Raw genomic sequence first — 14,421 nt, 5'->3', positions numbered from 1 at the left:
GCGAAAGATCACACTTCCATATTACAATCCTCCCTTCGGAAGTTTGTGTTTCTTCGATTCTAGTGTTTTCTTTAATCCAGAAAAAAATGATACCCTCTGGGTCGGGTGAGTTGTACAGAAGTTTGTTCTAGCTGGCACATTCTCCATAGGGATTGTCTGTTATAATTGGCATTTGCGGGCCTAGCATCTGTTTGCTGCATGGTACTGAAACAGCCACTTTCTATGCAGAAAGCTCTGGATTTGCGGCTTAGCTGCCGACCAATCAATGTATGAAGAAATTTGTGCCTTCCGTTATGACCAACTAGACATCCTTTTTCAAGAAAAGCATTGTCTTTTCACTAAGTTGCTCAGATCACAAAGAAACCTTGATATGTGCTCAGAACACACCCACATGAAATGCTCAAAGTACTTCTCTGCAGCTGAATATTGAGCCAACCAAATGGGAGCAGGAGTGCTCTGCTGAGAGACAGACGTCATTATTCTCTGTCATAGCAGATATTGCTGCCCACAGTGAGGCTCCTTGATGCCTGCATGGGAGAATCAAGGAGAGAGATCTAGGATACAGGTTGGAGGGTAGAGATTTGTGTTCAGAGTTATGAGTGGTTCCAGAGCTGTTCAGCTACCCATAAAACCCTGTGACCCACCCTGAAATTATACCCGTTGATGGGAAATTTTGTAAGTGACACACTCTTTGAATAGAATACAATTGCAAGCCAAACAAAGACCTAGGGATTAGTAGATGCTCAATAAATGTCAGCGACTGATTGATCAAAAATTCTGTGCTGTTACAGTGTAACTGATTTCAACACAGAAGGGGAAACATGTTGAGGTCAAATCCTTGAGATTTGACAAAACAATAACCTTTCATGTTGACCTTCTAAACTTATCATTGCAAAGCAGAACTTACAGTGTTTTATGTTTAAAAATCATTGACAGTTTTCATTAGAAAAGTTATTCATGTTGTGTGGGATATTTTGAAAGCACAGAACTATATAAAGAAAAACATTTAAGTGAACCATATTTACAATACCCAAAGATAAGCATGATTAATATTTTGGTATATTTCCTCCCAGATGGATAAATATGGATCACCCAGTTTTATATCTTGTTTTTTTTTTCTTTTCTTTTAACACTTAGTATTTTATCCAGAGCATTTAATCATGTTGTATTATTGAGTATCATGAATTTGCAATGCCTCCATAGGACTTCCTGAGACTCTAACCTATAGATATTCCAGAACCTCTTTAACCATTATTTACCTATCATGAGACATTTCACGTTAAAAATTTTTTGTTTTAACAATAATTAACCCTGTGATAAACATTATTGCACATGATCTTTGAACAAGAAGCAATTTATTATCTTGAGGCAAACTTACTGGGTTTTTAACAAATAGGAACACGTTCAAAGCTCTTGATGCATATGGCTGGATTCTCTCCTATTAATTCATACTGCCATCATGGGTGTGTAAATCCTATCCCATGTGCTCCAGCCGGCACTGATTATCATTTTCTCTAGAAGGCCCTTTAATTGTGTTTATGATAATTTTTGAAGTATCTAAACTTTTAACTTATATGTAATCATGTAAATGCATATTTACTTTTGTGAATTATTCTATAGTGTTTTTGCTTCAAAAGTGCCTGCTGAATAAGAGAACTATCAGGTATCCTGAGATCAGTTAAATATTCAGCTATATTTTCATCAGGTTGTTTGTGGCTGCATTTTTTGCCTTGCACTATTTTATAACATTTGCTTCCTTTCTTTGGCCCAGTTTTATTGAGATATAATGAACTTATAACACTATGTACATTTAAGGTATATAGTGTAATGACTTGATATATGCATATATTGAGAAATGATTGCCACAGTAGGGTTAGTTGACACATTGATCTCCTCACATAGCTGTATATTTGTGTGGGTGTATGAGAACTTTTAAAATCTACTCTCTTGGCAACTTTTAAATATACAACAGTACTGTTAACTGCTGTACATTACATCCCCAGAACGTAATCATCTTATGGAATGAATGGAATTCATCTTACTGGAAACTTGTGTCCTTTGACCACCTTTACCTGTTTCCCCCCACCCCCCATGTCCAGCCCTGGACAACCACCAATCTGTTCTCTTGTCTCTGTGAGGTCAGGTTTTTTTTTTTTTTTTTTTTCCCCCAGTTTCCACATGTAAGTGAGATTATACAATATTTGGATTTCTCTCTTAGACTTATTTCACTTAACGTAATGCTCTCAGGATTCATCCATGTTGTTGCAAATGGCAGGATTTCCTTCTTTTTATGGCTGAGTAGTATTCCGTTATATATATATATACATATACATACACACACACACCACATTCTCTTTATCCACTCATCTGTCAATGGACACTTAGGTTGTTTGCATGTCTTGGCTACTGTAAAAAGTTTTGCAGTGAATATGGGAGTGCAGCGGTATCTTTGAGATAGTGATTTTGCATCCTTCAGATATACCAAGAAGGGGAATTGCTGGATCATATGGTAGTACTATTTGTAATTTTTTGAGGAACAGTTATACTGTTTTTCATAGTGGCTGCACCTATTTACATTCACAACCACAGTGCACAGGGGTCTCCTTTTCTCTTCATCCTCATCAACGTGTATTTCTTGCCTTTTTGACAACAGTCATTCTAGCAGTTGTGAGGTGATAGCTCATTGTGGTTTTGATTTGCATTTCCTTGATGGTTAGTGATGTTGAGCACCTTTCCATGTACCTGTTGGCCATTTGTATGTCTTCTTTGGAAAAATGTCTATTCAGTTTCTTTGCCCATTTTGAATAGGATTTTTTCGTGTTTTTTTGCTACTGAGTTATATGAATTTCATTCATTTCCTTTTTTAGAAATTTAATATAAATATATTTTCACGGTCAAAATATGTAAAATAAATAAAATTATAGGAAAAAATTAAAATCAGTCAGAATTCTATCACCAAGAGTTAATCACCAAGTAAAATTTGGGGGTACTAAGTACAATTATTTTTACATGAATAAACCTGTATCACTTGAGGTCTGCCTTTTTAATTTTTTTAAAGATTTTATTTATTTATTTGACAGAGAGAGAGATCACAAGTAGGCAGACAGGCAGGCAGAGGGAGAGGGAGAATCTGGGTTCCTGCTGAGAGTGGCACCCGATGTGGGGCTCCATCCCAGGACGCTGGGATCATGACCTGAGCCAAAGGCAGACGCTTACCGGACTGAGCCACCCAGGTGCCCCGAGGTCTGCCCTTTTAACATGAATTTTATGTCATGTTGTTTTTTGGATCCTGCCTTTTTGCATATTTTACTATTACATCATATAATTGTTACTATGCCATTAAATATTCTCTGAAAACATAAATATCTGGACAATGTAAGTAATATAAGTATATCATGATTTATTTAATCATTACCATATTGTTGAAGAATTTTTTCCAGATAGCCAGTTATCCCTAAATCATTTCTTGAAAAAACATTTTTTTCCTTACGGTGTATGATGCTTTCCTTATCATATTAAAGAACAGATCAGCAAATTTTTTTTGTAGAGGGCCAGGTGGTGAATATCTTAGGTTTTTGAGAACCATAAAGACTCTGTTGAAAGTACTTGACTTCTGTCATTATAGCATAAAAGCCCATTTGTAATAAACTATAGAAATGATCCCTGAAAGTATAGTCTTTAAAAGCCCATTTGTAAACAAATGGGTATGTCTAGGTCCCAATAAAACTTTATTTAAGAAAACAGGTGGCAGGTTGGATTTGGCCCAAGGGCCAGATTTGCCAGCTCCTGCATTTGTACATAGAACTATTAGACTATTGTTCTCAGTAATCTATTCTGGTTGATTGGTCTTCTCATTTTTACTATTGTCTACAATGTTAAGTTATGAAATATTTAATATTTATTACAGTCCCTGGGAGGACAATTTCATAAACTGCTTCCAGAGGAAATTTAGCATAGTTGTATCAAGTTTTTAAAAAGTCCAGTTGAGGGGCACTTGGGTGGCTCAGTGGGTGAAGCTTCCCGACTCTTGATTTTGGCTCAGGGCATGATCTCAGGGTCTTGAGATAGAGCCCCTTGTGGAGCCCCATGTCTGGCTCTGGGCTAAGCATGGAGCCTGCGTAGATTCTCTCCGCCCCTCTGCCACCCCTCCCCTACACACACACACACACACACACACACTCTCTCTCTCTCTCTCTCTCTCTCTCTGTCTCTGTCTCTCTCGCAAAATAAACAAATAAATAAATAAATATTAAAAGTCCAGTTGAATCTATGACATATATCAAACTTAAAAATTTTACTGGAAAAAATAAGACATTATAACATCCAGTTGACGTGTTAAGGAATATGGTATTCTTTTTTATTTTTTCGTAATAATCTTCTCTATGGATGGTCATTATTTTGCTTTCCCTTGAACAACAGTAGCTGTTCCTATGCATGACCAGGAGCTGTGATACTAAAGAGAGCTTCCGGGATAGGAGTGTTAATTCTCAAACATGTATGACACTATATTCTCTTTCTTATTTCTCATTTTATTTTTTTAGTTATATTTGTCATAGGCTTGTTTAGTTTTTCGAAGAATTATTTCTTATATTTATCATTTTAATAAATATCCTCTTGTGATTTCATTAATTGATGCTTTATTATTTTATCCTTCTGCTTTTCTAAAATAAAAAAAGAACAGTAAAAGACAGTTCTTTTAATGCTTAGCATTATTTATTGTAATTCTTTTGTACTTAATAATAAAATCACTTAAGGCTCTGAATTTGTTTCTGTAGCTTTGGCCTCAATCCATGACATTCTTATATGCCATTTTCAAATAGTTAACTTTTAAATACTCTATATTCTAAGTTTGATTTCCATCTTGACCTATAGTTAGGTTTTAGAATACTTTTCTTTTAAGCCTGGAGATGTTGGGATATTTACTTTTATTTCTACTATTATCTTAATTTTCTAAATGTAGACTCTACAGCTTATGCTTTATTGTATATATTGAAATTTTATACTTTGAGCTGTTGATCGTTTTTTTGTAATTACTGTTTGGAAGCTATCTAAAAATGTTGCAAAATTTAGCACAAATCTACTAAAGCACTTTCATTATATCCTTAATTTTCTCATAGTTTGGTCTGTGTGAGCTACTGAAGCTAGAAACACAGTGATATTTTACATATCACTCTCAATCCACATTTATTTTACTCTAATTGCTAATTAGTTTTACTTTCTATATTTCAGTTATATTATTTTGTGCATAAGTAGGTTATATCTTTATTGTAAATTTTAACTATCAATACAAAGCTAACTTGCTTAATGTAACATTGAAAAATTTTCCCTTGAAATACAGTTTTGTATGCCTATTTTGTTTTGCTTTTTCCTATTTCTCTCTGAAAATATCTGAGTTTGATTTTTATTTTGGCTTTTGAATAAGTCTGAGAACCTTTGCAATTTAATCAAATCCTTTAGCTCATTTATGTTTAGTTATTAAAATATAATGCTATAATTTTGCATTATGCTTTATACATGCTTCTATAATTGTGTCTTTTATTATCCATCTTTGGGTATATAGGCTATATTTTGGTATGCATAGTTTCTCTAGTGATGAGTAAACTATCTATATTCTATTTTTGATTCTAATTAGTGGTTACCAGACATTCTATAAATATGTTTGAAAGTATATTTTCTTAGCATTATTATCTAGAAAAATTTAGCTCTTGATTCTTCCTTTATATCCATCCTCCTCTCTCCTACCTCATTTTTCTGACTTTTAAAAATAAATTAATATTACCATATTAACAAATAATTTTGTCATTTTTTCTTTCAAGAATTATTTTTGATGTTTGCATTTAGTTTAGTAATAAAACATACAACCATTTCTTAAATTCCATGTTTCAATATATTTCACCAGTATTTTAAAACCAAATTTGCTCATTTCTTAATTTCTAAAAGTTTCAAATGATCTTGAAGGATGCTGACTTTTGTTCCTTATTTTTTTTAATGAAGTAAATCAATAAATGCTTAGGCACTCAGAGATTCAAAAATATTTCTGTTGTTTTTTTTTTTAATATTTCTATTGCTTTCACAAATGATTGATGATTTAGCTGCATGTAGAATTCTTGGAATAAATGTGTCCTTTCCAAACTCAGTTGGCATCATTCTTAAGTTTTCTAGAGAAGTCTCTGGCTAACCTGATCGTGTGCATATTTTTTTCCTCACAGCATTGTGTTAGGTGACATTTTTTCTTCATTTAATATTTTAAATTTAAATATTCACCTGTTACAGATTTAGATGATGGCCACATTCACTTGGTGAGCCACATCCTCTGTTCATTCTTCAGCTCAAGACAGGTTGTGTTCATTTGTTTCCTTGCTTGCTTACTCATTTTGACCTGCTTGAATTTTGTTTACAGTGTTAACTTGTAAACACTATTTATCAATTTGACCTCTGTTGTCTTTCCTCAACATCTACTAACATTCTCATAAAAAAGACAGGCAGGAAGGCAGACAGGCAGATAGACAAGAAAGAAAGGAAGGAAGGAAGGAAGGAAGGAAGGAAGGAAGGAAGGAAGGAAGGAAGGAAGGAAGGAAGAAGAAAGAAAGAAAGAAAGAAAGAAAGAAAGAAAGAAAGAAAGAAAGAAAGAGAAAGAAAAAGAAAGAAAGAAGAAAGAAAGAAAGAAAGAAAGAAAGAAAGAAAGAAAGAAAGAAAGAAAGAAAGAGAAGAAGAAAAAGAAAAAGAAAGTTCTCTACAGGGCGCCTGGGTGGCTCAGTTGGTTAAGCGACTGCCTTCAGCTCAGGTCATGATCCCAGGGTCCTGGGATCGAGTCCCGCATCAGGCTCCCTGCTCTGCGGGGAGCCTGCTTCTCCCTCTCCCACTCCCCCTGCTTGTGTTCCCTCTCTTGCTGTGTCTCTCTCTCTCTGTCAAATAAATAAATAAAATCTTTAAAAAAAAAAAAAGAAAGAAAGAAAGGTCTCTACATATTTCTCTATGTAGTTTCGGCCAACTTCTTAGTCTTACTTCCACACCACTGATTTTGTGTGCATGTGATTTTTAGTTCTGCAACATAGTGCCTCTTTTTCATTGTTGTTTTGGTAAAAACACTTCACATGAGATCTACCCACTTAAATTTTTCTATGTACAATACAGTATCGTTAATTATTGCTTCTTAATGGATAAAAATCTGGCCATTATAAGTTTAGTTACCTTTTAACTATTTCTCTTTATAAGTAAGATTCTCCCATTTAAAATGTACAATTCTGTGATTTTTAGTGTAATCAGAAATATGTACAACCTTCACCAGTCAATTTTAGAACATTTTCATTGCCTCAAAAAAACCCTCCGTATGCTTTAGCAACCCCCACTAACCTCTGTCCCCTTCCCCCAGCCCTAAGCAACCATTAATCTACCACCTATCTTTATAGATTTGCTTCTTCTAGACATTTCTTTGTAAATATATTTATTTAATTAATTTATTTTTTATTCTTATGTTAATCCCCATACATTACATCATTAGTTTTAGATGAAGTGTTCCATGATTCATTGTTTGTGCATAACACCCAGTGCTCCATGCAGAATGTGCCCTCCTCAATACCCATCACCAGGCTAACCCATCCTCCCACCCCCCTCCCCTCTAGAACCCTCAGTTTGTTTCTCAGAGTCCATCGTCTCTCATGGTTCATCTACCCCTCCGATTTCCCCTGCTTCATTCTTCCCCTCCCGCTACCTTCTTCTTCTTCTTTTTTTTTTCTTAACATATATTGCATTATTTGTTTCAGAGGTACAGATCTGAGATTCAACAGTCTTGCACAATTCACAGCGCTTACCAGAGCACATACCCTCCCCAGTGTCTATCACCCAGTCACCCCATCCCTCCCACCCCACCCCCCACTCCAACAACACTCAGTTTGTTTCCTGCGATTAAGAATTCCTCATATCAGTGAGATCATATGATACATGTCTTCTAGACATTTCTTATAAATGGAATCATACAATATGTAGTCTTTTGTGACTGACTTCTTTCACTTAACATAATGTTTTCAAGGTATTAGTACTTCATCCCTTTTTATGGTAAGAATAATATTCATATAACTGAATAATATTCATGGATATAACACATTTTATTTATGCATACATTAGGTGATAGACATTTGGACTATTTCCGTTTTTAGCTATTATGAATAATGTTGCTATAAACATGTATACAAGTTTCCATATGGACATATTTTTTAAATTTCTCTTGGGTATATATATATAGAAGTAGAATTGCTGGGTTATATAACTGTTTAACCGTATGAGGAGCTGCTAAACTGTTTCTCGAAGTGGCAGTATCATTTTATATTCCCACCAGCAGAGTGTTAGGGTTGCAATTTCTCTACATCCTCACCAACTCTTGTTATGATTTGTCTTTTTGATTATAGCCATCCTAGTGGGTATAAAGAGGTATCTCATTGTGGTTTTAATTTCCATTTTCCTGATGACTAGTGATGTCGAGCATCTTTTCATTTATTTTGTTGGCCATTTGTATATCTTTTTTTGAGAAATGTTTAAGTCTTTTGTCCATTTTTAAAATTGGGTTATTTGTCTTTATGTTGTTGGGATATAAGATTTTATATATATAAAGATTTTATTTATGTAGTCTTACATAAGATTATATATATTATATATATATATTCTGGATACTATATCAGATATATGATTTACAAATATTTTCTCTCATTCTGTAAGGTTTTCTTTTTTTTTTCACTTTCTGGACAGTGTACTTTGATGCACAAAAATTTTAACTTTGATGAAGTTAAATTTATCTTTTTCGGGGGGGTTGCTGTGCTTTGAGTGTCATGTTTAAGAATCCATTTTCAAATCAAAGGTCATGACAATTTACCCTATGTTTTCTTCTAAGTGTTTCATAGTTTTAGCTCTTACATTTAGGTCTTTGATCCATTTTGAATTAATTTTTGCATATGGTGTGAGGTAGGGGTCCAATTTTATTCTTCTGAATGTGGAAGCCCAAGAATTGTAGCACCATTTGTTTAAGAGACTATGTTCTTTCTCCATGGAATGGTTTTGGCACCTTGTTGAAATCAATTGACCAAAAGCATGTGAGTTTCTTTCTGGACTCTCAATTCAGTCCCATGTCTGTCCTTATGTCAATACTACACTGTCTTGACTACAGTAGTGTTGTAGTGTATTTTGAAATTAGGAAGTGTGAGTCCTCCAACTTTATCTCTTTTGGATTATTTGATTATTTGGAGTGCTTACAAATTTATATGAATTTTACTATTTTTTAAATTTTTTTAAAGATTTTATTTATTTATTTGAGAGAGAGAGCAGGAGTGGGGCAGGGGGCAGAGGGAGAGGGAGAAGCAGACTCTCTGCTGAGCGGTGAGCCCGATGTGGGGCTCCATCCCAGGACCCTGGGATCATGATCTGAGCTGAAGGCAGATGCTTAAACCACTGAGCCACCCAGGTGTCCCTCATATGAATTTTAGAATCAGCTTTTCCATCTCTATAAAAATGGTTTTGGGGGTTTTGACAGAGATTGTACTGAATCTGTAAATTGTTTGGGGGAATACTGTCTTAATCATATTAAGACTTCCAATCCATAAACATGGGATGCCTTTCCATTATTTAGATTTTCTTTAATGTCTTTCAACAATATTTTGTAGTTTTCAGTGTACCAGTCTTGCACTTCCTTGGTTAAATTTATTCCTAAGTGTTTATTCTTTATGATGCTATTATAAATGGAATTTCCTAAATTTGTTCTTGTATTGTTCATTGCAAGTGTATCGATATACAAATGATTTTTTGTATATTGACTTTGTACCTGCAAACTTGCTGAACACATTTATTATCTATAATTGAATTTTAATAGATACCTTAGAATTTTCTATATATAACATTATGTTCTCTGTAATCTGAGATAGTTTTACTTCTTTCTTTCCGATATGGTCCCCTCATTTCTTTCTAGCCTTGGCTAGAGCTCCCAGTGCTGTGTTGAATAGAAGTGGTGAGAGCGGACTTCCTTGTCTTGTTCCTGATTCTAAGGGGAAAGCATCCAGTCTTTCACCACTATGTCTGCTGATAACTTTGGGTTTTTGATACATGCCCTTTATCAGGTTGAAGAAATTCCCTTCTATTCCTAGTTTATTGAATGCTTTTGTCATGAAAGGATATTGGATTCTTTTAATTATCTCTAATCACATCTACGTAATTTAAATATCTTTCATAAAAAGTAATTGGGTAAGTTGTATGAAGTCAGCTTTTTTATAATCTGATCTTTTACTTCTTATAGAAACTATACTTTTAAAAATTTTATTCTAAAACAGATGCTTCTTTTTCTTTTACTTCTTCCAGCAACCATTTAATCAGTCAAAATGATGCTTTTCCTTTATATCTTAAATACTGTGGTTCCCTTTTAAAAAATATTTATACTGGCTTTTTAAATTTTTCTCTACCGAAAAACAGAGTTGGGTATATGAGGTTGTGAATATTCTGCCGCCCACTTTGCGAGCTGTTAGATTCCTCCTCTTGGTCTTACCTAAAAGGGTAATTAGAGTTCAAAGGCCCTTGTCAAAGTTCTGTGCCCAGCACTCATACATTTAATGTGCCCCAGTGTTAAGGAGGGGTCTCCTGCTTCTACTGATGTGCCATCTGACTGTAGGGAAGAGGATTTACCTCTGAAAACTTTGGAAATGTTTGTGGGTGTGCCCCAAGGCCACCTCCCCTAAAACACACCTCTGGAGGCTCTTGCCATTACTGCTGTCCCATCCCAGGATGCAGGGCCCTGGTGACCTTTGTTGTGTCATTCCTGATTCCAAATAGGGTCTTAAATGGAAGCAACTGAGAAGTACAGATTCAAGGATGAAATACACGGCCTTGGTTTGCCCACCCCTTACCCAACATAAATGATTTTTAAAAAGGGAAGGTTGAGGATGAGCTGACCATTCCTCTCACCAGCGAGAGCTCGGAGTCTCTGCTATTAAGTCAGAAGTGTTTATCAGCGGTTCTCGTGCACCAAGCCCTGCTCTGTGCACCTCACGTGTATTAGTTCTATCGTCCTTATAACCACTCTGTTAATACATTTTACAGATCATGAAACTGAGGCACAAAAATGACAAATAATTTTCCAGGGTCACACAGCTCCTGCGAGGTGAAGCCAGCATTAAACCCACCGCCTGACTCTTTCCCCCTGACTGACCCAGCAACACTTCTCCTGTGCTTGTCCTCGGTCTGCTTCTGTGCCCCGGGGCACATCTGAGCTCCGGCATCTCTGAGACAAGGTTCTCCTTAGGGTCTGACTCCTGAGTAACATTCCTAGTCTCCTTTGCTGTTGGGATTGTCTATCCCTCTGGGTGGGTTTTGCGAGTATTTCAAAGAGGAAAGTGAATCTTGCCCCAGGAGCAGCTATCATCTGAACTCAGAAGTCCTCGGGGAATAATTTGCATATGAACTTGATCTTAATGACTGTGCTAATTTTGCGGATGAGAATATCAAAGCCTAGAACCGGTTAGTCAACCTCCCCCAGGACAGAGAACTAGTGCTGGCTACCCAGGACGAGAACTCCTCCTTACCTGGTTTATTCCCCACTACGTTTTGCCGGGTCAAGTGTCTGAGAAATTGCGGAGGTGAAATGCCGCTGTCTTTCCTAACCCTCTCCCAAAGGTCCGCGCGCCCTCAGAAGCCACGGGCAAACTCTGGTTTGAATTCATTTCACCTGCTTGATTTCTTCTTACCTTGGAAAATGGAATGCAGACCCTTGCTTGAGATTTTTCTCCAATTATGCTGGGTGACAAATGTCTTTTTGAGCTCTTTTATTTGACACCCTATTAATTTTTTTAAACTCCCATTGTTTTGTTCCTGACAGACCTGTTATGTTTCAGATGTGAGACAAATGTACAATTGAGGGAAACTTCTCTAATATGCTATATTTGCCTCAGACTGTTGAGAGGACTTAAAAAGACAAGACCCAAAGTGTACACACCAGGACATCCTCCCCCTCATAATTTTATCTGGCATATTTAATTGATAGAGATTTCTGGGTTAGATTATTATCAAAGCACGTAGTAAACTGTAGAGCGTGTGGCCTCAATGACTTTCTTGGCATCTCTTTCCAACGCAGAGAGAAATTTTGCCACTGTTGGGGAAGGCGACTTCCTGGCATAAGGTGACAGGACCTCAGAAGTAGTCGTACGTGGGTTAGCAGCCTGGGCAGGCTACATTTTGTGTCACAAGTCCAAAGTCCCTCAGTAGACACGCCGGACAGGAAGAGAGGAAGCAGTATTTGTTTCCCTACTAACACCAATTATGGTAAACACCAACCATTTAGATTTCAGCCCTTTAATGAAAGTTCCCTGAATTGGTTTTTTAAAAGTCAGGCTCTCCTGGCAGAACCAAGTAGGAGAGAAAAGAATGGAATAATTGGAGGCTGCTGTCTTTTCACTTCCCACATAAAATTATTTGAAGAGACAGGCCAGAACTTTAAACAGGCGATCCCAGGAAAAGTTGTAATTTGGATGTCTGTTGTTGTGGCATTAGGGTGTTTGCTTAAAGGACTTTTTTCCCCCAACTCTCTCCCCAGACATACTTCAACGACAATATCCTTACCCTGATCCGGACCCTGGTGACCGGAGGAGCCACACCAGAGCTCGAGGCTCTGATTGCTGAGGAGAATGCACTTCGAGGGGGCTACAGCACCCCCCAGACGCTGGCCAATAGGGACCGCTGCCGCGTGGCCCAGTTAGCACTGCTAGATGGGCCCTTTGCGGACTTGGGGGTGAGTTCATGGCGTAGAGGTCCTCTGAGCCCACTGATCGGGAATAACTTGGGCTGGGTGAACTGGGTGCCGGACAGTGAGGAGCTGGGTACCTGCCTTTTCTGTCTTCTATGGTAAATAACTACGAGGGGATGTTTATGGTTACTGGGTAGCAGGCACTGTGCTTTACATACAGTCATTCATTTTTATTCCCATGGCAATCCTTTGACATTGGTTCTATTATCAGACATTCTAAGGAAATTGAGGCTCAGAGAGAGAGACTGAGGATTGGCCCGATCAGGAATTTGCACCAGGAACCCTGTGCCCTGTGAGCTTGTGCGCTTACTCACTCCCCTAGGTATCTTCTGTCGTGAGCTGGGAGGCATCAGGTGGTTCCAGCATGCAGCCAAGGCTGGGATCCCCCTTTCCACAGGGTGTTGGCATACTGCAGGGCTACTTCACCCCAAAGGCACATTCATAGCCCATGAGGAGCTTTTAAAAACCACTGATGGCCATGTCCAGTTCCCAGGATTCGGAGTGTTTGTATCTGGGTATGACTCAGGCCTTGGAAATTTTTGAAACACCAACATGCATCTAGAGCCACCGGCCAGACAAATAGCATCTCATGTGGATCCTTTAATGGCTCTAATTCTGGACCAGGGTCACTCTCCCCCATGCCCTCCCTGCCACAGAGGGGATGACCAGTGCCTCCCCTTGGGCCCCATGCACCAGCTGGGTTCACGTACTCTGGCCAAAGTCTGCAGTCTTGACCCTTATTCGCAGCCCGACTCCACCTCCAGGGATTTGCTCAGGGGGTGGAGCCACAAGTCTTGGGGACAGATACATTTATTGCACGAACAACAGTATCTCCCAGGGAGAGGGTCACTTTCTCTGTTTCTTCTGAAACCCTGATGCCAACTTGTACCATATTTTGGTGTGGTAATGGGCAAGGACCTTTGTTAGACTGGGCTCTATCATTGACTTTGAAGGGATAAAGATTTTATTTTATTTTATTTATTTATTTATTTATTTTTTGTTAAAGATTTTATTTATTTATTTGAGAGAGAGAGAATGAGAGACAGAGAGCATGAGAGGGGGGAGGGTCGGAGAAGCAGACTCCCTGCCGAGCAGGGAGCCCGATGCGGGACTCGATCCAGGAACTCCAGGATCATGACCTGAGCCGAAGGCAGTCGCTTAAGCAACTGAGCCACCCAGGCGCCCTGAAGGGATAAAGATTTTAAATAATGGTAAGATTTGGCCCCGTTTATGTTCTGTCATACGGTGCCCATGTGGAAATTCCAATGGCAGGAAGGACAAAGGCAGCCACTTTATTCCCAGAGAAGTCATCCTTCAGGGCCCTTCCTGTTCTAACGCCCACCTGAAGCCACTTGGCTGCATGAAGCCAGCATTTCCAAGTGAGTGGGTTTGCTTTCACATTCCACATCAGGCCCCAGACCTTGGAAGGTGACCGTGAACTGATTAGGACTGTGAATCCCACTTATTCAGCCCACAGCTCTCCGCCTTCTGGGGAAACACATTCTCTTCCACCAGTGCCATCTCGGAGGTCTGTAAATTGTGCTTTTCACACAGTCCTTTCCCTGAAAGAGTCTGTCACCATAGTACCTGGTGGGGTCTTTTCTCCTGGTGGTGATTTTAATTATCACTCGAGCAGTTTTGACAACACG

At 37.9% G+C, this 14,421-nt stretch overlaps 1 protein-coding gene and 1 pseudogene across 13 annotated transcripts in view; one reads left to right on the top strand and one right to left on the bottom strand.

Annotated features, from left to right (window-relative positions):
- Positions 1-14,421, top strand: part of KCNMA1 (potassium calcium-activated channel subfamily M alpha 1) — a 725,292-nt gene that overhangs the window by 699,054 nt on the left and 11,817 nt on the right. For all 13 annotated transcript variants that reach the window (XM_035022513.1, XM_035022505.1, XM_035022592.1 and 10 more), the window contains one exon: positions 12,563-12,757. In XM_035022513.1, coding sequence (XP_034878404.1) covers positions 12,563-12,757 — 195 coding nt within the window. The remainder of the gene's footprint in view (positions 1-12,562; positions 12,758-14,421) is intronic.
- Positions 3,591-3,679, bottom strand: LOC117998798 (annotated as a pseudogene).

This window comes from Mirounga leonina, unplaced genomic scaffold, assembly GCF_011800145.1.
Source record: "Mirounga leonina isolate KUSES-001 unplaced genomic scaffold, KU_Mleo_1.0 Mir_114, whole genome shotgun sequence".
NCBI classification, from domain to species: domain Eukaryota; kingdom Metazoa; phylum Chordata; class Mammalia; order Carnivora; family Phocidae; genus Mirounga; species Mirounga leonina.
The sequence above is the reverse complement of the archived record's forward strand: the minus strand, read 5'-3'. Positions and strand labels throughout refer to the sequence as shown.